The 25,125-nt window shown below is 35.8% G+C and overlaps 1 protein-coding gene across 4 annotated transcripts in view; it reads right to left on the bottom strand.

Moving 5' to 3' along the window:
• PHF14 (PHD finger protein 14) overlaps positions 1-25,125 on the bottom strand; it is a 161,635-nt gene that overhangs the window by 10,539 nt on the left and 125,971 nt on the right. For 2 of the 4 annotated variants that reach the window (XM_063152126.1, XM_063152116.1), the window contains one exon: positions 23,141-23,254. The exons of 1 other annotated variant lie outside the window; for it this stretch is intronic. In XM_063152126.1, coding sequence (XP_063008196.1) covers positions 23,141-23,254 — 114 coding nt within the window. Of the gene's footprint in view, positions 1-21,439; positions 21,523-23,140; positions 23,255-25,125 lie in introns of all 4 variants that reach the window. One more of the 4 variants, XM_063152135.1, reaches the window with a different exon arrangement.

Below are 25,125 nucleotides of genomic sequence, written 5' to 3'. Positions count from 1 at the left end.
ATGGAAAAAAAACATAGCTGCCTTTCAGAAAATTAGAATCAAATTGACAGACCTCATCGTGGTGCTGGTAGTCACTGCAAACAGGGCATCTTATGTGTTCATTGTGCATTGCTTTCTGATAAATTTGTAAGTCACTGTTTCACTAAACCACATCAAAGTCATCTTTTGGTTTGTCAACAGCTTGCTTTCCATCTCTGCCTACCCTCCAACAAATCACACAAAACACTCTTAGAAGAGGGGGAGAAAAAATACTTTGATGTGATTCAATTACTGAAAAGCTATATTCCAAAAGATTCCCAAAGCTAGGGAAATTTGGCTATAACTAATTAGTGTTTTGCATATTTATGAGAGAAGAGCTCATTACAGAGCTTACATTATAAATTGTTGTTTATGTACTTTTTCCTTGACAGTCTGAAGTCACTTAATATCATTCACTGAAACTCCTTTTGAAGCTCACTAAACTATGCCTCAGAAGGCTTTTTGTCTCCCATTACATGATATCACAGTGTTTCCAAGACATAATATTCTTCACCATATATTCTTAAACATTAGGGGCACAACTTGCAATCATACATGCATTGTTACATTTAACCCATCTGATTACTGAGTGGAACACTACCACTGACTGGGGCTACGTATGAACTACACTGTAGAAAAATGCTTCTCTGGAGTGGATACCAAGTTTAAACAGCCCCTGAATTAAGCAGAGTAATTTAATTATGGGCATTTAAGAGGAAGTTGAGCTATTTTCAGATGTCTTATGTTTTCCGGATATCCTAGTGTAGCCACTCAACTGTCTCTACAGAGTTTCTGTCTGTCACCGTGCAGAGGGTCAGCTGTGGCCCCATGGTGATGTTTGGTACTTGCTGCTCTCTGCTCTTGCTCAACAGCCGCTCCTGTACCTGTCAGTGTTACCTAACAACATCAAGCAAAAACTTCCATCTGCATTCATTTTACTTAGTTGCAATCTCTTTGGTTTCCTTCACTGGTTTTTCTCTTTCTGCATATACAGGAGCTCCAGGAATTGGATATCATTATATCAGTAGCTATTTCCCTATTTTCTGTTTACTGATGATTTAAGATAAACTTACTATGTCTCCTTTACTCACAAAATGTAACAGGTAATAAATTAAAAAAAGGTTATGTAGAAAAACAGACTCATGTTCTTCTTTGGCAAATACCACTTACTATTCAAGACAGCCCATTCTGCTACTTCCTCTCCTCTACATGTAACTTAGATGAACAACAAATCAAGAACCACAGAAGCCTGTAGCACTGCCATTTAAATCAGCATTTAAATTTAGAAAAAAAAAGATAACTTTACTACTTATTCTGCCAATGTAACTTTTAAATATGATTATTAACTATATATAACTATATATATATAACTATATAACTATATATAAGATGGTGAAGAAAATAGAGCAAATACCATCTGTTTTGGCAGACAACAAATTAAGGATCTTAGTTTTCCTTCATTAACTGAGGTTTTTCTTTGTCAGTATTCTCCTTAACATCAGTGAAAGCAGCATTAATTACTTGTTACTTGAATTGGACTTAGATATTTTCAATTCATTTGCACTCAAGGAAATCTTTCAGGACATAAGTTCTCAAAAGTGCAAATAATGAAAAATTTTGTTAGCTGTTGCTTCCCCTATCCACTGAAAATTCCACCAAATGATGCTTTTTAAGACCTAGATATAGGAAGGTCTCTAGGTCTCCTTCGAAGGCTTTGCTGTTCAAAATGATAATGCATAGATATAATGGTAATAATATATATAATATTTATTTTGCTATAATATTAATAAACAATCAAAATCTGGCCAAGTCATATCATACTACATGCTATATTAACACATCTGGGGAGTTTGACCATGTAGAGTCTAAAATCAGTTATGAAAACAAAAGGAAAGAAAAACAAGAAGTAAAATATCAGGGAAGCTAAGTAGGTTAGGGTAATGGCCATGTACATTAATCCCATTTTGGTTCCAAGTATGGCTAATAAATGAAGAATGATTAAAAAGTGGATAGCATCAAAATGTATATAAAACTATTTCAAATAGAAATATTTTATATTTTTTATAAAACAAATTGATTGTAGAGGACAGACAAAAAAAATCCAAACAGTTATTGCAGCTATTTTATCAAAACAATACTGAGGCTTGAGTCAGTCTGTAGAGGTGTCCTTCTGAGTTGAGGTCATGGGGAAAACTCCCTCTGTAGGAAAAGCTGAGGAATCTCCTGGATTTCTGGAAAATGTCAGTGAAGAAGAAGTAGAAATGGAGAAGTGGTACTTAACAGGTCTTCTAATCTAAAGGAGATTCACTTACAGAAAACAGTATAAAACTAAAGCAAGGTCTGAGACTCAGATGAGGAATTTCTCAGCTGATATCTCTGACATTTGAACCCCTACTATAATACTTGCTTGGCCTGGAGGGTGTGGAAATTGAACTCACTACTAGAATGTTAAAGAACTTATCCATAAAATGTGAATAATAATACTTTCAATGTCAAGACGGAGCTCTATGCATGAAAAGATTTATATAAGTGCTAAGTGCTGTCATTGTTATTACATTCAGTGAGTACAGAAGACTTTAAAAGCATTAACTTTTCTAGCACAGAACATCACCCATTCTTTCTGAAGCCAGAAAAGAAGACATAAAATGTGTAGTTATTGCAAGAAATTGTCTGGTTTTAAGTTCTGATGCTTATTTTTTGTGTCTAGAAAAAGTAAACAACCATCAACAGCAGGAATTTTATGATACATGCCATTTTATAATATGCAGCAACCTATAAAGTATATGAAAAACAGTTTTACTTCATAGAAACTTGTTTTTTGCCAGGAAATTATTTAATTGGAAAGATGCTTTGAGAGCAATCAGAAATCAATACATAAAAAAGGTGTCTGGTTTGGAACAATGAATAGAGAATGGAGTCAATTTTTAAAATATAATGTAATAAGGAAGTAACTATCAAGTCTGTGCTAGTACATCAGCCAGTAGGATCAAATGAAACAGACGTGTCTCATTTTCCTTCCCAGAAGGAGAACCACCTGCTCTCCAAGGAGGACCACATTCTAATGGAATTTAACTTGTGGTCTGTCATCTCCCTGTGAAAACTGGCCACCTGAAGTTGGGTAAGTTTTTTTACAGGAATGTACTTTCATTTTAAGGCCATCTTGCATAGTTTGATGCAACATGGCCTAAAAATTGTTAAGACTGATCAAGAATTACATCCTTGGGAATAGAAACTTTTGGATATGCACCTTCTGATTTTTGATTTTTAAAAAGTATCATTTATGTCCTGTCTTGCACCTAGAAGTCAAACTTTACCCAATGGACAGGGGACGTTTCACACACAATATTCCTTTCATCCAAGAACAGCAATCATTCATTTGACCTAACAACATCACATTTTCAGACATGGTCAGCATTATCTCTATATATAACCCATATTTTCTCTTGAAAATCTTTATTTCACTGAGAGAAATAAAAGGCAGAATTTTCTTTCATATATTTAAAACTTTAATTACAGAAGGATCACTACTGATACTGCCCGACACATTAAAGAACTTTCACTGAACAGAACTGTCACTACTACAGTATTTAAATTTACAAAGTGATTTCCACATGAATGGGATTGTTCCAGGCCAAAAACATTTTTAATACCATAAGCAAACAAGAGATGAATGCACAAAATGAACTGTTTAACAGAGGTTTATGTACCCCCTTGTGCATTGTATTTGGAAATGAAGTCCTTAAACTCAGGCAGAGGATTCTCTGTGGATTAGAAGAGAGACACGCAGTCCTTTCAGCAGCATCCTTTTATACAAAATTTGGCACTAGCACCCTGTTTGCTTCAGCAAATGACTTCATGCTTTGTCCTTTTAATCCAATTTCCACCATAATATAGACTGAAGTGTTGTGAAAATACTAGAAGAGGATGCCTGGAAATTTATTGCATTAGAAATCTAATCCAGGTGGTAATCCAATCCCACACAGCACATTTCTCATTAACTGAGATGTCTGACCCACAGATGGCTTTATACAAACCAGCATTCTGCACTAGCTGTGACTGGAAATAATTCTCACACATCAAGACATGACTCAACAAGGCAGGTAAGAGGCTAAGTCTGACAAGAAAAGGAACAGTGACTCTACTGAAAGCTACAATAATTGATTGTAACACTCATCCCAAGTTGAATAGCTCAGATTTGCAGGTTATTACAGCATTAGGTACTTTGCTAGTGCAGTCCATGAGAGTATAAGCTCTCCTATTCAGCAAGTGCTTTGTCATTAGGTAATGTCACCTCTCAAGTGAAAGCACCACATGCACCTTAAACAGCCACCCCACAGCAGGCAGGAGACCACTCAGAAAAAGCTTATTAACAGTTTACCATCACAGAAAACAGTTATCTCCTAGACAATGAACATTGCTACTTTTGTCTTTTATTTCTTGAACCGATTCTTTCCTGAAAATGACAGATGCTTGCAGATGCCAGTAGCTTGCCATGTATGTGTCCTGGCCAGAAAACCAGCATTCCCATGTTCTCCTTGTAGAAAGTCTGGGTCCATTCACGTCTCAAAGGCAGCACAAGGCTGCTGCTCATTGCTTCTGAATATGATGACAGACTTTGATTAACCAGGGATTTAAATAAAAAAATAGAAACCCAACAGTCTTTAAGAAACTTGAACATGATGGAAGCATGTCACTAAGATATTCCTATCACAACAGTGCCACATACCTTTTTATCATAGCCAAGCAAGGATCTGTTCATAGAAGTGTTTGTCTTTAACATGTCTTGGGCAGAAAAAGGAAAAAGAAAATGGTGTATACCCATATTAAAAATTTCTATCATTTGTGAAGCAAACATTTTCTTAATGTAGTTTCTTTCAAATTTGCCAGAGTTACACTCTTCACAGAAAGGTAAATTTGTTCCTTAATAATTTCTGTAACTTTTCACAAAGTATAAGGTTTTGTCTATAAAGGACATTTCAAAGTTATGCTGGTAAAAGGAAAAAAATGTGCAAGAAGGAGGAAGAATACCCAAAACCCACATTCCCAGTAATATTCTTTCCAACATGATTCGAACTGCATTTGTCCTGCACTGTGTCTCAGTAATAAGCCAGCCTTACTGCTTAATGAAAGGGATTTGCATCCCTGGCCTAGGTAAACATATAGGCTGTGTCTGTGATTCTCTTTTTCCTGTTGTTTCTCTGATTAACTGAGGCGACAGATAAGATTTTTATTTTGTCTGAATAATGCATTAAATGCAACACAGCCCTTCTCTACTCCTTGGGTTGAGTCCCAAACACATTTTTTCATTTCCAAGGTCTTATCCACTGATACAGAGAATAAAAGGGAATTTTCTCCATGCTCAATTGGTTGCTTTCAGCGGACAACTAGACAAAAGCTGATGAAAATAACATGTCTCAATATTGCTCCACTTTCCACCCACAAACTACTTTCTTAATACGTGTAGAACTTCATACTTAGGCTACTTTCACCACCTTCAGGCTTGTTTCCTTCTAGCTTTCACAGCCTACTTCACAGAACTATCATCTTTTAACCAGGAAAGTTCTTGGAGATCCTTAGGATGACACTTAAAATCTTAGTATCATTTCCTTTAGATACAAGCTCTTCTTTCTTTCTTTGTTGCTGTTCTTCATCTACTTTCTTGAAAGAACATCTCTGGGTGCAAGAATAAGGTAGACGTAACAGCTTTCCACTTATAGGTATGTTCAAGGTAGAGGACTGAATAGATTTCCCTAGAAAGGAAATTTCTGGCAGTTGTTTTGCTTTTTTAAGATTCAGAGTCATAATGTTTCCTCTAATCTTACATTTAAGAGTACTAAAATGAAGAAACTGAAACAGGCACCCGTTTCCCTCTCTCTCTCTCTATAAACAACTAAAATGTATTCTGTGACTGTGTTCCGACCACACAACCACCACCCATGTTAACACGGTGACATATTTTTGTTATCACTTTCAGAAGCCCGATATTAAAATATTTTAGAACTCTCATCATATTAATGTTTCATCACTCAGAAAAATTTCTTAGATTCCACAGGAATGAGGCCTAAGCCATGACACATGTCATGAGATATGCAGCAAAGGGATTTCATGAGATGTGCCACACCCAGCCCCTCTGATCGCTGAGGACGAGCTGGAAAGCAAGGGTGTTTATTTGCTGCCAAATTTCTATACTCTTAATGCAACAGATTCTAACAGTAATAACAGCAGCTTTTGTCTCAAGTGGTACACATTTTCTCAGGAGTGCAGCAGGTTGTGATCATATTTATATCAACTGAGATAATTTTTCTAACTAATTTCTATAGATAAAATACATCTTGCTTTTACCATGCCAGATGCATGCGCCCCGCTAATCCAAAATATATTAAATGCATAATTGAATTTCATTTCCTTAGGGCATATGATTTCATAACCCATGGCAGGAAAGGATGAGAAGAGTCAATTAACAACAAAATGCCTGTCCAAACAAATGAAAGGCCAGACCTCCTCAAAAGCTTGCCTTGTGCCTTCTACATGAATGTTTATGAAGCAGTGATCTATCAAGCCCTTCAAAATCAAGCAGTAGATACTCTGCAGTTAACAATTTTTTTCATACTCTCTGAGAGGCACTGTCAAGGATATGTTGCTTAAAAAACTTTCACTTCAGAAAGCTGTAGGTGTATCTCTCCTGAAAGTGTCACTGAAATACCATTTTCAAATGCAAGGCTGGCTGACTCGCTGAAATTTCTAAGCCATGCACTTGCAGCTAACTGGAAGGCTGGTCATGAGAAGACCAATATGACCTCACTTCTGAAACGTGACAGCCTTCCTTAATGAAGTTATTTGTGCCAGAAGATGTGAAGTGAGCTCCTCTGAAAACATTCTGAAGATGCTGGAAAACAGAAGCCACCATCAAATCAAAGTTTAACAGATTTTATGATTCTGGAGTTTGCTTGCCTCAGAAGGACTGATGTATGTTTGAAAAGAGTGAGGTACCAGGAGTCAGCATGCCTGCTCCATCTGCTATGAAGACATCACAATTGTTCTGCAAAGTAGACAGGACCTCATGGCTCTGCAAGGGATGAAGACAACCAAGGTCTTTCAGGACTTTCATTTCAAAGCACAAAAAGCTGACAAGTAATGAAATAAATGCATCTGATGTCTGAAGATACTGAGTTTACCACAACAAGAAAAGCCTCTGATATGTGCAGCTATACATATTAATAGCCTAATTCAGTTTTTGTCTGATACACTCTTCCTACACTATCTAGAAGGCAATATTTTGAAAGATGCACTGTGAATGTAAATTTGTCAGTATGGTTCTTCATAGGCAAAAGCCAAATGGATGTGCTGGCCTAAATAAGTGCCTGATTTCCAAGGATAGGATCCCACACTTTGATATCCTCATACAGCACCTCCTTTATTCTGAACCAGAAAGCAGTGGAACCTACCAGTTAAAGCAAGTTCTTATCCTGCATGTAGGCAACTCTTTGGATTGAAGTACTGTGTTATTTTGAGCCCTCTGACATGGCTGACCAGTGAACATAAAAAATATAATGTGAAAAAAGCTTCCTAAGACAAAGCATAATCAAAGGTAATCAATTAATTTCAATATACTCAGATATAGAACCACTGTTAATTTCAATGATTGTGACTCAAATTCTTCTTTGCTCTGAGCTCTCGGAAAATTTGGAAATTTGCTTTCACAAGATGCATTTGATGGACAATAGAAGGAATGCGTAGAACATAACTCATCATCCTTATGTTCCATATTGATTTTAGGATGCAACAATGCAAAAATTCCCTAATACATATGCTACAAACATTCTGGCAAGAACAGTTGGCAAGCTGTTCTACAGAGTACCCATCCAAGAGTAAATTGCACTCTGTCTGCAAATAATCACAAAAGGTAAAGATTCAGAGTCTGTAGGAACTGGAAATGTTTACTGAAAGAATTAAAATTGAAATTGCAAGTTGCTTTCAAGCTACTGATAATGAAGTATTAAACAAACTTTACTGCCTTATCATAGCAATTAATTTTTGTTTCACATTAATGACATTCTTATCATGCCTTAGATATTAATGCAAATTGACAGCAGCAAATACCATAAGATCACTTATCCATGTCACATGTGGGGACAAATTCACAGCTTTACATTAATGACCTTTCAAACGTACTAACTTGCTTCTAAAATGGACTGCTTCTGTGATCTTGTCATAGAAAGATTCATTCTCACATTGTCTTTTAATATCTGATTTCTGAAGAAAACAATTATCACATTTCTAGGCAGCAGTTCTAAACCAAAACACTGGGTATACCCTACAAAATTATATTTTGATGCTTCTTATTAAATACATGACCTTACTAAATCTCCCAGCTTATTTCATCATCAACATGATCTGATACTAATTAGTGATTAAATTTATTGCTGGAAGACAACACTTGGAGTTCAAAGTAAAATTCTCATATACATCAGAAACAATAAGACTTCATTTCATCTTTCTGCTTGTTTGCAAAAAAGATGTGATAGATGCCTCGGGTCTTTTGTGATGGGACTGGCTCTAAAAAAAGCAATGTCACTTCTGACCAGGTACCTTGGAGAGTGCCTCTCTCAGAAGACTCCAAAGCCACAGCTGGAATTAGGGATATAGTAGCCAAAAGCACAAAACTTAACCACTCACCCTTCAACAGACTAGAAAAACATGGGATATGACATTTTAAAGTACTACAAATCAAATGGGTTTAAAACAATAACAAAGGGACAGCTGCAAATTCCACAAAACAGATGCAGGGTTTCATCACATACAACTTTTCTGTTGTTACTTCCTTACAAATAGTACCAACACTTCCTGCATTTTCATGCTAAAGAAGCTGGAAGCAGAACTGAAAATGTGGTGAGATACCATAGTACTTAAAAAGAACTGTAGGATTTGTATATAAAATGCTTCATTACAAGTGTATTTTGGATTCCAATTATTATATTATATTCTTATTAACCAAATAACTTTTCTATGTATTTACTTAAACATAATTATATACTGTGATATGTACCCCTCCACTACTACATTTACTGCTAAGGCTAATTTCAACTAAATTAAAAGGTCATTCAAATACACTCAGTATACACATATTTTGTATTTTTTCCCCACACCACATTACTATTGTACAAAACAGCAAAGTGCTAGATATATTTTAAGTTTTCTGTAAGAATAAAATGGTCACCTTTAAATTGACACTAAACGTGTATCATAGTTTTCTAATGTCTTCTAAACAAAATATTTGCAGGATTAGTAGGAAGTTTACTGCAAGCTTGGTTTAACTTTGACTTGACCTTCATTTTCTTTTTAAAAAAGGTTTTCGTATTCATACATATATGCCCATTGAAGACGGGGTTAAACTTGTCTGAAGCATTTTAATAAAATACTGAAGACCTCCTTTAATTTATGGCATATATATTTTCAAGAAGGAAAATGCTGATATTATCTTGGTTATAAGCTTGCTGCTGAAATGATTTAGATATTCTTTTCCTTTTGCACAGTATCAGTATAAAGCTTTTCTTTGCATGCAATGAATTATAGTTGACAGTTCAAACCTATTCTATCAGCATCTTCTAGTTCAGAAAAATGAGAAAACATAAATATTTATTCTATGTATACAGAAAAGACACAAGACTCTGATAAAAATGATCCATTATGGAGTGATGAATAATTGTTACATGTGTCACACTTAGAACAGTAAAGGGCAAAAAAATTTGCCACTTTCTAATATGAGGATTTGACGTTATTGTGCAAATAAAAATGCAGTCATTTCATCATAGTGAACTGATAAGTGTTTAGGCCCAGTGATTTTTGATGACATTCACTTCATGACTCTATGGATGATGAAGCTTCTTGATACAGATCCTTGGTCTGATTTGATAAAGCCTATTAATGACGTGCTTTAACAGTGGAAAAATATTTATACAAACAACCTTCCATTTTCCTGGTTGATATGTGCAATATCTCTCCAGTTTAAGCTTAAGTTTACCAATTAATAAGACTAGGAATTAATTTGTTCCATTCTGTGATCACCGTCTTTAATCTTGATTCTATTACTAACTTAAGTTTCTACATTATGTAGAGAAGTAGAGGTTATTACAACCTGCTCAGTAATAAACACTGTAGGAAAAGAATTCCATGTGAAATTTCCAAATGTTTAAAAAAATATTATCAATTTTATGATCAGTCTTTCATTTAAAAAAAAAAATTAGATTTCTCCTATTAAGTCCAAACTCTAGCCAAAATGGAGTAAAAATAACTAAACAAATTTTATTTTTTGGATCCATAACGTCAGGTTTCACACTAGAAATGAAAGCTCCTTGAGGTAATTATTTTCTTTTTTTTTTCTTCTTTTTGATTCAGTGATTTTAACCATATAGCCCTGACTGCAACACTGAAATGCATTCATGACACAAATTATGGAGCTAAAAACAAATACCCAAAATTACAAGTTATTGGGGTAAGATTGCCACAATGAAAGTATAACATTTAATTGCACAGAATTATTTGCTAATCTGTGTTATGGGAGCTTCACAGACCATAACTCTGAAACCCTGTGCTTATTAAATTCAATACATATTGATCTAAATGAAAAGAAAGTAACATTAATTCAGTAAATAAAAAATAAGGAAGCTGTAAAGTTATAATACTCTGGAGAATTGGCCAAGACATTTTCTCGAAGTGCTACGCTTGTATTAAACAAGAAATCACAATTCATAGATGCTAACTAAGCTGAAAAAAATCCAGCCTGGAATCAGCACAGCACATCTGCAATACTGCCTCTAAAAAGTTTTAATTTTTGGCACAATTTCTTGGCTTCATCACTGCACATGAGCATTGGCAGGTTAACTTGTGACGTAAAGAAATAAGAAGCTACAATGTATAGCAGCAAATATTTCTCTACTCCAGTTTGTTGCCACATACAATGGCCCCACAGAAGACTGCATGATGAAGGGATGAATAAATCAAATTTACCTATATTTTTTTCCAAAATTAAATATTATATACAAGTACTTCAGAGATAAAGAAATTCCACCTGAAACACTTAGTATCTTATGAAGAATTCAGAAAACATTGGCTTTAGGAACAGTATTTTAAAGAACACACCAAGCTCTTCCACCTTTTGATTTGAGATAAAATAATTGAAATAAATGTCAATTTCAGATTTTCTCTGAGTTCTTAGTGCTTTTGCATGAGATCTTAAGGCAGGGATGGGGGGATCAAATATATTTCACTCCATGGCATAAGAGAGATCTTGCAGTCATGCATGTTGTGGAGAAGGAAGTTTCCTCTACTTCATCTTTCCTACAGTAACAGGGTAATTGGATTTATTTTTTGGTAAGGTTTTAATGTGCTTCCCCTTTTTGAATATCTTGATGCCTTTGCAGACACTAAAAGCTTTCTCCAGTAATACCATGACTTCAAAATTGGGTTATTTTTACTCTGCGGCTTATCAGGCTACAATATGAAAAATGGTGACTTTAGGATTATCTACACACTGAACAAAACTATCATCTTTGCCTCAATTCCCAATTCAAATATCACCCTTGAAACCACAAAGAGACTGTTAAAACAGGCAACATTTTGCAGAAAAAACATCTAAAAGTTTGCACAGCATGCACACATGCACACAAATTATAGTCTGTGGGTGAGTCTGTTTTTAAATGCTGACTGAGATTTTTTTTTTCCCAGAGCTAAATATATAAATAAAGACTGTTAGAAAATGAGAATAAAAATAAGCATCTAAAATGCCTTCAAAGTCTCTTCTCCTTCCCTTATGTTGTCTTTCTTCATCACTTAGTACCTTGACTCCTATTTTGAGCATTATATCTCCCAGATTCAGAGATATATTAGAACAACTACACCTTTATTTTAACTGATTTTTTACATTTCTGTAATGGGTATTTCCTAAAGGCCTGTCTTTATGCTCCTAAACTCTAGACATTTATTTTCATAATACTCATGTGACAATATTGGATTAACAGAGTTTAGCTATAGCTAGTGCCTATAGGCAGTGGACAAAAAGTCTACTGAAAATTTGGGGGCAACTGTGGGCAAGTTATCAAAGGATTGGAAAATATACGGGGAATGGTTCTATTGTCAGCTGTACAGATTTAAGGCAACTTTCTCCACTGGCAGCTCATTTTGGAATTTTGATTATAAGTCTCCCAAAGATTAGAAGCTAGTACTAGATTTTTTTTTTCTGCTTTCAGATAGAATTCTCAGGTCATAATCCTAGATTTGAATTGTGAACTCATGGAATTATGGAATCATTTAAGTGGAATAAATCCCTTAAAATGCCTAAGCCCAACCATTGCCCTGCCAATGCAAAGTTCACCAGTAAACCATGTCCCTCAATTCAAGAACTACAAGTCTTTTAAATATCTCCAGGGATGGTGACTCAGTTATTTCCCTGAGGAATCTTTCTTTCAGGACATTTCTTTCCTAACATCTTATCTAAACCCCCTCTGGCACAACTTGAGGCCACTTCTGGTCGTGTCTCTTGTCACCTGGGAGAAGAGACCAACCCTGCCTCAGGGCAGTCTCCTTTCAGGTGGTTGTAGAGAGTGTTAGGGTCCCCCCAAGGTTCCTTTTCTCCAGTCTAACTCCCCCAACTCCTTTGCTGCTCCTCCCAAGATTTGGGCTCCAGACCCTTCCCAATTCCATGGCCTTCTCTGGACACCCTCCAGCACCTCCGTGTCTTTCTTGCAGTGAAAGGCCCAAAACTGGACACAGGACCTGAGGTGTGGCCTCAGCAGTGTCAAATACAGGGGGACAGTCATTCTCCTGTCCTGCTGACCACAGTAACCCTGTTAAATCCAGGAGGTCACTGGCCTTCTAGGCCACTCTGTTGGCTCATATTCAACTGCTGTCACCAGCACCCTGAGACTCTTTTTTGCTGGGCAGTTTTCCAGCCTCTCTGCAGCCAGCCCGTACCATTGCATTGGGTTGTTGTGACCAAGAGCAGGACACACATGGTTCCCTGTACCTTGATGAATCCAGATCAACATTGGTAGTTTTTCAACAAGCAAAGTGTGGATATGCCTCTGCCCACTAATAGTCTGACAAGATTTCTCCTGATAACTATCACAAAAATCTTCAAAAGGATGCAAGCAGGTACATTACTGCTTTGCATGAACTCCAGTCCTTGTCGTTCTTGATACCAAATAGGAGTCTAAATTTTGTGTAACTAATCATCTTTGGCAAAAATTGATCCTAATTTGTAGAAAAAAATCAGGATTTCCATTAGTTACATTAGCTCTTAATTTCCGTCAATCTCCTGAGAAACCCAAATATGACAAACCTACTCTTGAGGGGTAATCTGGAATATGGCTATTAAATGGGAAAAAAGTGTTCCTTTTGAAGTGGTAAGTACAGGAGAACTGGCTAATACAATAAATCCAGAAACACTAGTGAGTATTTTGAAGATTATTCTAATTTATTTTTTCCAGAGCACCCAAATGACAACACAATCTCAGTGCCAGCCCTGGACCATGAACTGCAGATGCTGATACTGAAGAGGGAGCTCATGGTCCACAGCTATGCATGTCCTTCACCCCCATGGATATCCCTCCAAGGTCTGCCAGAGCAGCCCACTGACCCAGCTCACTCATCTGCTGCTCCAACAAGAGCAGCAGGGCAGGCAGTCTGTGAACACATCCTGCCCTTTCAGCAGCACCGTGGGCTCAGTCTGGTGGCCACTGAATTGCAGAAACCATCTCAGCCATACCTCTAGCTTAAAGCCTCTTCCAGGTACCCTGGGAATTCCTCTGCAAGTATCTGCCTTGGAAGCACTGGCAGAATCTATGGAGTTTTAGGCAAACAGCTTTAGCCAGCTAAGTCATGCAGTAGGCATATCTCCATCTTTATTGTGCATATGCAGAACTACAGAATAATACAAATCAGTCATTATGAGAGGACACAGAAGTGTCTTTATTGACAGCAGGTATGTGCTATTTTCCTGGGATGATTCCAATCACTTAAACAAGAATCTTACCAGAGTAAAACACCCTAGGACTGGCTAATGGGAAACCAGCTTTCCAAAGACAACACTCCTCATCACAGTCTAAGTCTCTCAATTTAACTGAATTTTCAGGAACACCTTCAGTTTCTAAGTAAAACAAAGACCATAGCTACAGCACAGAATATAGAATATGTCGTGCTGAATATTCCAGGTCATCTAGAGATTATGGGAGACTATGATAACTTTGTAGCCTTACTTAAAAATTAAATATAGGAAACTGTTCACTTAAAAAGGATTTAGCAGGTCAATGACAGCTATTAAAGATAATAGTGCATGTTAACCTACTTGACAGTCTTTAGAAAATAACATAAATTTAGTTTTAAAAGATTTTATATTCTGGTAGATTAATGTATATATGTCTATCACAAAAATACACATTAACAGCAAAAAGATGTACTCTAACAAATAATAAATCACTGATCCTACTGTGCTGAAACATTTAGGCAATATGAACTCTTCAGTGTGTAAATATTCTGTTTAACAGTGAGAGGGATGTAAAGTAACAATAGTTTGGCAAAGCAGCATTGGGACACTATTGGGATTGCACTGCAGTTTGGAGATAACCCCAAAGCAACTGGGTAGGGAAAATCTATATAAGCTACGTTATTAATGACTACTGACTGACCTCTGCTTATCTTCACTACCTTAAGGACATTGGAATCTTTGACTCTGTTCAAGCTTCATTATCTCAAATCTAGCCTGTAATAACTTAAAAGGGTTCTGATGATATTTTCAACCTATCATATTAAATTAGGAAATTTCTGATATTATTTATCATCTACAAAAAGGATCACTGTTTTGTTCATGTAGTGCAGTGTGAGCCCTAATATTTACACTGCATGCAAAGACCAAAGAATATATTAGCCTAATTTAAATATTATATTTAAATATTATAATATTTAAATATTATATTTAAATATTACAGGTAAGAGAGAACACAACAAATCCCTCAGGAAGTAAAAAAAAAAAAAAAAAAAAAATAGAACATTAAGAGTGTGCCCTTCAATATATTGAAGAGAGAAGCTACACTTACTTTCCTCCAGGAAAGAACTCCCATTGTGCAGTACATGGGACACACAGGAAATAACAACAGTGGCTTACGTGACATTGCACCGTGCCACATCGTGGATATCTCAAAGCAGCACAGTCAAAGCTGACCAGATAGTGCACACAGGTCATCTGAAGCTCACTGACATCAGTACAACCATCAAAATCCTCAGCAGGTGGGATGCCCTAAACTTGAACTTCTTCCTATTTTCCCACCTAAAGCTCACTTAATTCTCATTTTCCAATCAATTTTCCACTCTCTTCCTCTATAAAAAAAATAAATCATGATTTAAAGCATGTCTTGAAGCTGAAAACAAAGCTTTCTTTACTTTTAGAATATAGCAAGTTGTTTAAAGCTCCAATAACATTTTGAAGGGACTAAATGTATCAACATGCCAATTTCAAATTGAATTTTCAAAAACTAAATTTGAATTTACAAAAATTAAATATTTCATTGCAGAAGCTGTTAAAGAAAAACAATGTGCCTCATAAAATATACAGTAGCTATAATTTAATTGATTCTTCCTATCCTATCAATTTTTATATCGTTTCAGATTTTTTTAAATAAGAAAAGAATTAAGCATTATTTAAGGAAAGACTTTTTTTGCTCTTTGTAAGAATGCATATCAAACTTATCTGTCTTTAGAATACGAATACAAATTTGTACACAAGTGATTCTAAATGCCACTGCCTTCCTGCTTTCAATGCTGCTATTTTTCCAGAGAATATATCCACAGATCAATGACCCTTTCATATGATCTGGAAATGCCAAAGAATAATACCTCAGGGAAAATACTGTTTTCACTTGAGTTAAAATATTAATTTTTACAACAGAAAGAAAGCAGAAATCCTAAAATCTTTGAGAATGCCATCTAGAAAATGTATAGACCTGGCAAATAAAAAAATAAAAAGAAGGAATAGAGTAATTGTTCACAGAAAATAATTTCAAAATAAAGCCACTGTAATATTAATGAATCTCACAGATTAATAAACTGCTCATTTGGCAGCAATCACTGCAGCACATTTTTGCATGTTTGGCCATTTTTTCTTACTGTTTATTAATTGCACCTACTTGGAATTGATGATCTCCAGGGTACTTATCAGTGCTTATCAAGACTGATGAATGCATCCCAGATGTTGGAGTCATGTGGAGGGTCTATCCATGCACAGATCTGTGCTGAAACCCTGAATGTTTTCCTGCAGTGAACTTGCAGGCACTCCTGACAACAGAAATGCAGCTGACAGAGTAAATTCCAGGAGTGTCTCTCCTTTCCCCTCCATCACTGCATGAGAAAGACATTCTTATGCTGATGTGTGAGAATGTACAGATGATGGGGTATTGCTCACTGCTCTAGGGGTCTTTAAATTCTTTTCTCTACCCCCAAAGGAGGCTTCAGTATCACATTATAACACTTAATGAACTTCGATGTTGTGCTTTTCTCTGCGGTCCATGTGTAGACAGGATTTCTGAATTCAATTTTTTGGGTATTGGGGAAAAACCTCACAACAGTTATTTTCTAAATTTTTAGCACGCTTTTAAAATCTCTTTTAGAAATATGGATGTATGTCAGGCAATAAAGGAGAAAACTGCAGGGATTTCAATGGCATCTGCTTTGCTTATTACACAATAGATATTTTAGTCATCTATATATAAAGTATCTTTGTGAAACCCTTTAAAACATGATTTCAAACCAATGAATGCCATTTTCTATTTGCCTTTAATTTCCTCTCAATAGTAAGTTCATCAGAGTGTAACAATTAACTAACTTAATTAAGCTAACTTAATTATGTTCTTTCATAGGTCAATATGTAGAGCTACTCAGATTAATAGCAGAGCTTGTAAAGTTAATCTTCTTGTATAATGCAAATGATGCCCACTCATGTATTAAATACCTTCCTGAGTAACAGATGATATAGGACTGAATGTACTTTAAAGAAGGGCAGAGACTGTGAAAAGGTTAAATAAAAAAATGTCTTGGATTTGTGGAAATTTTGAACAGATCTAATTCATTTTTTAAATTAATAATGTTCTTCTAAGAAGAACTCTCATTTCATAAGGCCATTTAACGCTTAAATATACATAAATAAATTTTTACTTCAAAAGCAGAACCGCATGACAGCATTTTCCAGCCATCTTGCGACCTTTATACTTAGTTATTAAGAAGATTACATAAAACAGTCATGTGAAGAGATTAGCAGGAAAATATGAATTCCTAACTCCAGAGCATTTACATGCTTAACTGTATTTCCCAGTTTATTTTATGGAAGAACCACTTCAGTAGTCAAAGGTATTATGTTCCTTTTCTCAGTTCATTATTAATTCACTTTTAATACAGTTAGACTCTAAGGCTCTTTAAGCAAGTGGCTTACAACTTCTGTTCTGAAATATTAATGGGAACTACAGTAACAATAATAATTACTTGTAGAAGCATGAAAAGTAAAATCAAACAAATCTCTTGAGTGCCAAATGATCTGCAAATGTGACTCAACTCCCCTGTTTTGATAAATGAGTCTGATGACTGGAAGACACACACACTATGGCAAGAAGAGTTGGATTATGGACCAAATCACCCATAAGTAATTCTACAAGGAACCAAATACCAGCCTTTTCTACAATGAATCTGACTTAGATCCAAAAAATATTCAAAATGCATTCCAATCCCAGGTCTGTAATCTGCTGCAACTCTTCTGTCACTCAGAGAAAACAAAGAGGAGGAGTGCAATAAACATTATGTAATAAACACCTTCAGAATGTTTACTGTGAAGGAGCATAAAGGAAAAGAACGCAGAAGTATGAAAACCACCACTGCTCAGAAGCTTTAAAACCAGAAAGAAGTACTAAGAAATGCACTGGAAGGATCCATCCTATGTCTACCAGGATATGGATGGTGCAGATGATCCAATATGTTTCCTTCTCTTTGTTAAAATATGCCATGGTTTTTTTTGATTTTTCTTTGTGGTGTTTTGTCTGTTTGCAGATCTCAGTATAGTAGCAGGTTCAGAGTACAAAATCACATTCCAGTATCACTACTGATATAAATGGGAATTATTTACTTATGATACAAAATAAGGAGTAAGTTATCACTTATGATTTTTCATAAGGAAGCAGACTGTTAGGTGCACACAGCATGGACATTTACAATTATTTTTCTTAGTGGGGAAGCTCCTCAGAAGTTAAACAAAAAAATTAGTGGTCAAGATTAAATATGAGTCCAACTCACCCTATGTCTGTCACTAGTTTTGTTTTTTTTTTAATTAGCAATGGGTCAGAAAGAATGCATTTATAGCAACAACTGTCTGACACAAATTTTGTATTAAATGCATTCAAGCCAGCAGCTACACAGAATAGAGGGAATATATGGTTAGGCCTATGAAATCTAGAAAAGAATGCAGAGGCTTTTCACAAGTGCAAGCATAACAGCTGTGCATTTATACATACAGATAGAAACACAAATATATTTTATCTAATACATTCTTGTGTTCTTTAATAGTGCAAATAATCTCTCTACTTCTTGATGGTGCTTATTCTTCATGATGATTATTTTCTGAAATGAATTATGCCAGTGATGGAAATTCAGTTATTCAATAGTCTAATAATATCAGATGGAAAAAATTATCACATGATGATTATTACAAACTTTCCCATGGAATTACTTTCAATTCAGTCATTTCAGAACATGTTAGATCATACTTTGTTTAAAAAGTAAAAACCTCAGTGCAATAAAATACTGTAAGGGTGGACTGGACACACTGCTGATGAAATTCATAGCTTTGGGTTAAAAAAAAAAATTCTTTTTGTACTAACTTGAAATGCAAAAGGGACTGTTTGGGAAAGGTTTCAGCCCAAGATCAAGGAAGGAGGATAAATCAGGAAACAAAAGACAATATCAGCAGCCAATTGTATTAACAGAAATCATGCAACATTTCCTTCCCTCGTATAGGAAATAATGCAGTTAAAACTGAATTATACAATCCTTTTAGGATGCTTGTACCATACTTACAACTAATGGCAGATGACTTTAGTGTGTGACATGTCTTTTTCTATCAAACAAATCACTATACCTTAGCTGTACATTACTTATGGAAAAGTGTCTGTGCTCTATCCAGATAAACTGGAAGCACTGAATGTCTAATAGTTCAGAACCAGGTTAGAGGGTACCTATCTTAATCCTTCCTTAGCTAAGAACCACAACAATTTGCACAGCTTTTATAGTTTGAATCCAGCATCCAAAAAGCACCACAGACGCATCAACTATTCTGGTTCATATGCTATGAAAATATAATTTATATTTTACTCTAAAGTGCTCCATGCTTTATATGTGCCTTTTAATTTTTTTTTTTTTTTGGTAGGGGCTTGTTGGTTGTTGAATTCACTTTTCTATACAAGAGAAAGGATAGGACAGCTTTTCCTCTGCATCTGTACTGTTCTGCAATGCAGACATTCAGATTCAGAAAGATCAGCTGTTAGCCTCTAGGCTTACACTATTAAAACATGATTAATTAATTTGCCATAGGACTGGCAAAGGAAATTAATACACATAACTCATGTACTTCTATTTTACTTCTAATTAAACAAGAGAACATGCCTCTTATGAGACTCACATTTAAGGGAACTGTCAAAATCAGTATTTTCTTACTTAGATAACAAACCACTGACACCATCATCCCCCATGGACTAAAGGGCTGCTTATGAGAAATGGTATCAAGAAGACAAAGCCCACCCATCTTGCTCTTTAGACACATGAAAAAGGCAAAGTAAAACTACTTCAGCAACAAATCTCCACTTTCGTCAGCATCTCTGTATATCCATCAGAAACCAATGTAAATATATGCACCAATACAAATGCCAGATGCAAAGTGAAGCTGACCACAGAAAACAGAATAAGGGTCATGAAAGCTGATACACCAACCTTTCAACTTTATTGAACAATTGCAGTGTTATTCAAGAAAGTGCATTTGTGCATTTAAAACATTTTAAAAGCTTGCATCTTAAATAATCACAACATCCAGAGAATTTCCTTTCATCCATTCATGGTAAAGAATGTGTAGTATCAGAGAAAAAAGGGCATACCAATGTAACAATGATGTAGTTCTGAATTTTGAAAGTCTTGTGGGAACAAAAATTCTATCCTAAGTATTATTATTGGAGGAAAACTGCTGAAACTATATAAACTGCTTGGAAATTTAACAAAATTACACTGAAATTAGGATGAGACATGTCTCTCCCCTTCCAAATGCACTGAATTCTTCTTTCAATGATACTTTTCAAATCCAGTGCTTAAAATCCCTCTGGAAATGTATACAATATTAAATATCAATCACAACCTTATTTTAGGATGGACACTAATTAAAATTATTCAAGCATTCAAATCTATACAACTGAAATTTTATAGAGGCTTGCACAGCTTTTGGAAAGAGACAATAAACTATCTTTCTAACTTTAAAGTCAGCTGAGTTACTTTATAACACAAAAGGTTTCTGCATGTGAAATACACTGATGAATACACACACTTTCCTCAATTGCTAACAGATGATCCAGGACACCAATGAAATTCACAGAAAATTCATAATTGATCCAACATAGAATTAAATATAACTTTGGAGCATCAAAAGTGGCTGGGAAGAAGGGCAGCAGTAAGAGGAGTGGATGCCATTCTGCCTTCCTGTTGAGGAGAACTCAATATTTGACCATCATTTCTAATAGGAGAAATGACTAGACAACAAAACAAGACCTCATTTGAGTGATTAAATTGCATCCCACAAATAATATCCTACTGATGACACAAGTAACTGAGGGTAAGATTCAGACTGTCGTATCTGAGAGGAAATCAAATTGTAAGCAGGAAATAGAAGTGCTTTATCCAAATTAATGTGGCAGTTAATGGGATTTTCCATACTTTCTCCTACTAGAAGTTGTGTGTCCTCACATTTGCAAGCCCAAGACTCTTTTTGAACACCACTTTCCACAACCTTTTCAAATTTTCTGCACCTTCCTGAAACCCTTTGCTGTTAGCCACCCAGCCTTCTTTACTCTTTTCTCATATTTCTCTATTCCACAGCTGCATTTGAGCTTTTCTTTAACAACTCTCACCAATGCTGATGGTTTGAATTCAGACAGTCATAAATTACACAAATAATACACCAGTCAGTAGTCAATTCCACATATTAACTCATTAAGCAGATATTGAAAGATGTACCAGAAGACTTCAACAAAATTTAAAATAAAAAGCCATTAGCTTAATTCAAGCTCTGCAAACACTTTTTGGACCTCTTTTTTAGGGTGTAATTCACAAATGTTTGTCTATCATGCCGACTTACCCATCAGTAACTTAGATGGTTTGTTTCATGGTGGGTTCTGAATTTGGAAATTCAGCATACTGCTGCTCCCCTCTTAAGGTTCCCTGCAAATCCAACCACAAAACTCTTTCTGACTCACCTCTCTCTCTATTGTATAAACGGCAGTAAATATGATTGGAGAAAGTCTCATTCCCTTATAAACCACATGACCCCACATTCAGTAAAACAGCTTCAACAGGAACCATTACCGAACTGTTTGTAAAATTTGAAAGGTGTATTTCCATCTTTTGATTCCCTGAAGCTTCCTCTCCTCCACAGCTGAGCTTGCTTTTATTCCACAAAAGCAAAAACTGTACACCCATCTTCCTCTTGGTCACCTTAACAACTAACCATATTTCATTCCTCTTTCTGCAGGACCATCTGTGCTCTGAATTCTAATTTCTCCAGTGGAGTAAGGTAAATTGACAGAGCTGAGAATTGAGAGGTAGATTCCACATCTCTCCACAGACAGAGGTCCCTTTGCTACTCAGGAATACACAAAAAAGTATTACTAAAAGCTTGTACTAGTCTATCCTCAGGACTGCTTAGATGTGATAACCTGACTTTCTATCTGGGAATATGCAGCAATATCCCAAAATAAGTTAATCTACTTGGTCTTATTCCAGGAAACACTCTTAAGAATTCTCCTGGCTTCACACTCTGGACCTTGCCTCTTCTTCAGACAAAGTGACAAGACTATCAGAAAAATGAAGATATTTATCTAAAGGCTCCACTAAACTAATAAATAGCATTGTATTTCCTATGACTAGCACTTCATACTCTCCTTTCCTGCAAAAATTACAGTCAAAAGAAATCTCAGAAAAAAAACCAGCAAAGACTAGTCCTTATATACCTGGTACTTGATGTATTTTGAAGAGTTATAATACCAACTAAACTGTTTGAATAAGCCAAGATTAAGTGTTAAGGCTACTACAAAGGAAGGACTTACATCTCACAGGAAAGGTTAATTTAGGGATAATGGTTCTCTGGGAAGATGATTGCCATCATGAAATGAAGTTATGAGTCTGAATTCCACAGACAACATCTCCTGCAGCTATAGTGTACTATGACTGGGATGCACAGCAGGGTCAGAAAACACCCTGAGTCATTGGCTGCCCTACCTTACAAGCACCTTTGCTTACAAAACCAGGAAGTATGAACTTATGACTACATCACTACTACTACTATGACATCACTTTTTGAAACCAAGAGAACAAAGAAAGGCCCAATCTCAGGAAGAGTCTTTCCTTTGCACAAACCAGAAGTAAGACATACTGAAATTTTGTGAAGGATGATAAAGGTTTATATCTACCTACATACCAATGCACAGATTCTATTTCTGACTCTCCAATGCAATGAAGTTCATTTTGCCAGAATCTAACAGGGCTCCTGTTACTGTCATGGTGTGACAGATAGGAAGGATTTAAAAAAATCCTAATTACTGACAGTAAGAAACAGTATTTAAAAAGTAGTACATATTATGGAATATACTTCTAGGTACCATTAATAATAGTTCTGAGTTTTACCTTGGTCTTGCATGCTGTTTATATGGGAGTATAAGACAGAGCTGTAGCTTTAAAAAGTCTCTGTTATTAGTAGTACAACACTAGGCATGAAAAACAGAGGCAAATGTGTATTCCCCACCAGTTAATCTTGGAAAAAAACAGACACAGAATGTCCTACCTCTTCTGGACGTTTCTGTGCCACCGATATCAGCTCTTCAGAGCTACTTCTTGAGGTAGAGGGTACCACGTTACCTGGGGCCTCTGAGACCACCTCATTTGACGGCTCGGAGTCCTGAGGGCAACAGACACAAACAGACCCCTCAGCAGCGTGTTGATGTGGCACGCCAAAAAAATGAGACTTCCCAGAGGAACTGTGCTTTAAGCACAGCAAGAGAAATAAAAAATACTTGAGGTCTGAAATTCTATTCTTTTTATTCTGGGCAACTTCTTACGCCCGAATCAAAAGCACCTGTCATATAATTCCTTTTGAGATAATAATACTTTCTTCATTAGAGAATTTTAAGACTATTAATTAGTTACAGCATTTCAGAATTGCAAAGTTCTGAATAAACATGTTTTTTTACCCATACCTACCCCTGCTCCTGAACTGAAAGGAAGGGAATATTACATTTTGTCCACTTATGGCAGGCGGATGCTTCTGCAAAACAGCTGGAGCCATGCTAGAAATGCCCCCAACAAATGTATTTTACCAGTCACTGCAAACCACAACCTGGTAAAGCTGAAGAAGTTAGTAGAGTTTGCTATCTTTTAGTAAATTTAACATTACAGTAAAATAAATAAAAATTCTTAAGTAATTTACATTCTGTTTTCCAAATTGCTTCCATTTTGCCACACAACATGACTGAATCATTCAAAATAAAAAATTTAAAAAAAAACACTTTAATACCTTCACTGCTTCACACAGAGGTTTTGATAACAGCATAGTTTGAGATATTTTAATGCAGAGAAAAAAATCCATTAGTCAGTACAATCTCTACTGTGCTTGTAATGCTCATTACAGAAAGTATTTCAGATGTCATCGCTTAGCAAGCAGAGTATCTGCTTTTGATATATCACCTTCTTTCTACATTCACTAATTGCAAGGAAATCAAGATTATACTTTTGGAAACTGCAAGCTGCAGAGCTCATTATTAAGTTTTCAAACATAACAACCTGTAAGAAGTAAATTAAAATTTCATAATGATAATATTCAGCAATTGCAGTTTTGCCCATTGCATAGAAAGGGAAAAAGTGAGCACTGGTCCAACAACCATTACTGAATCACACAGAGAATCACATCTGGTGAGACTAGACACTGTAAAAGAATTAACACATGGAGGGAGTTCCCAAAGACTATAATGTGGAAAAACTACTTCTGTGCTTAAATATTTCTAATAAATATTTTTTTACACCTTTCTCATTGTATCACCTGAGACTTAGAAAAAGGATGCTCTGGACCATTTTGTGCCATGACACTTTAAAATTCAGGTTTGGTATGAGGAAGATATTTTAGGAAAAAAATAGCTTTTAGTGAAGACTAAAGAATGCCATCAATTAAAATGTTAACAGTGAAGTCCAACTGCCATTGCACTGAAGTGTTTTGTGGGCATAATGCTGGATCTGTGGAACAAAAAGAAAAGAGGAGGTATCTTGGAAGAATATCTGCCAACAGAGTGAGCTGCAAGAAGAAACATCTCTAGCATTCAGATAATAAAAGTCTGATTTTCCCCATGCTATATATGCAATCAAAAGGAAATTTACAGCATGTTTATCTTGACAGCTCACTGGTTTCCCTGGACTTGTACAGGCAAGCATCTTCTCTCTCAAAGGCCACCTCAGTTTGGTCCCAGTGAACTATGATGTTGAGGATATTTTTTCTTGTTTACCCAATTAGCCAGAGCTCACTCTGAGTATAGAACAGTACTGTTTTCTCCTTGAGAAAGTTAAATCAATGCCACTTATCAGCTCAATATGTTTCCAGAAGCTCTTCTGTGCTTCTTACAAAAACAAAAGTAACAAACACATCTGCAGGAAGAAAATTATACACTTGTCTGAATCCGTTGGTTCAGTGATTTTTCTCCTTGAATTCTGCTTGTATTTTGTGCCTGAACAAGCTTTTGTTATGCTGCTATTACCTGTGGCCAGATAATGGTGGCAACCATT

This window comes from Melospiza melodia, chromosome 1, assembly GCF_035770615.1.
Source record: "Melospiza melodia melodia isolate bMelMel2 chromosome 1, bMelMel2.pri, whole genome shotgun sequence".
Classification (NCBI taxonomy): domain Eukaryota; kingdom Metazoa; phylum Chordata; class Aves; order Passeriformes; family Passerellidae; genus Melospiza; species Melospiza melodia.
Note: the sequence above shows the minus strand (reverse complement) of the source record. Positions and strands in the feature narration are given on the sequence as shown.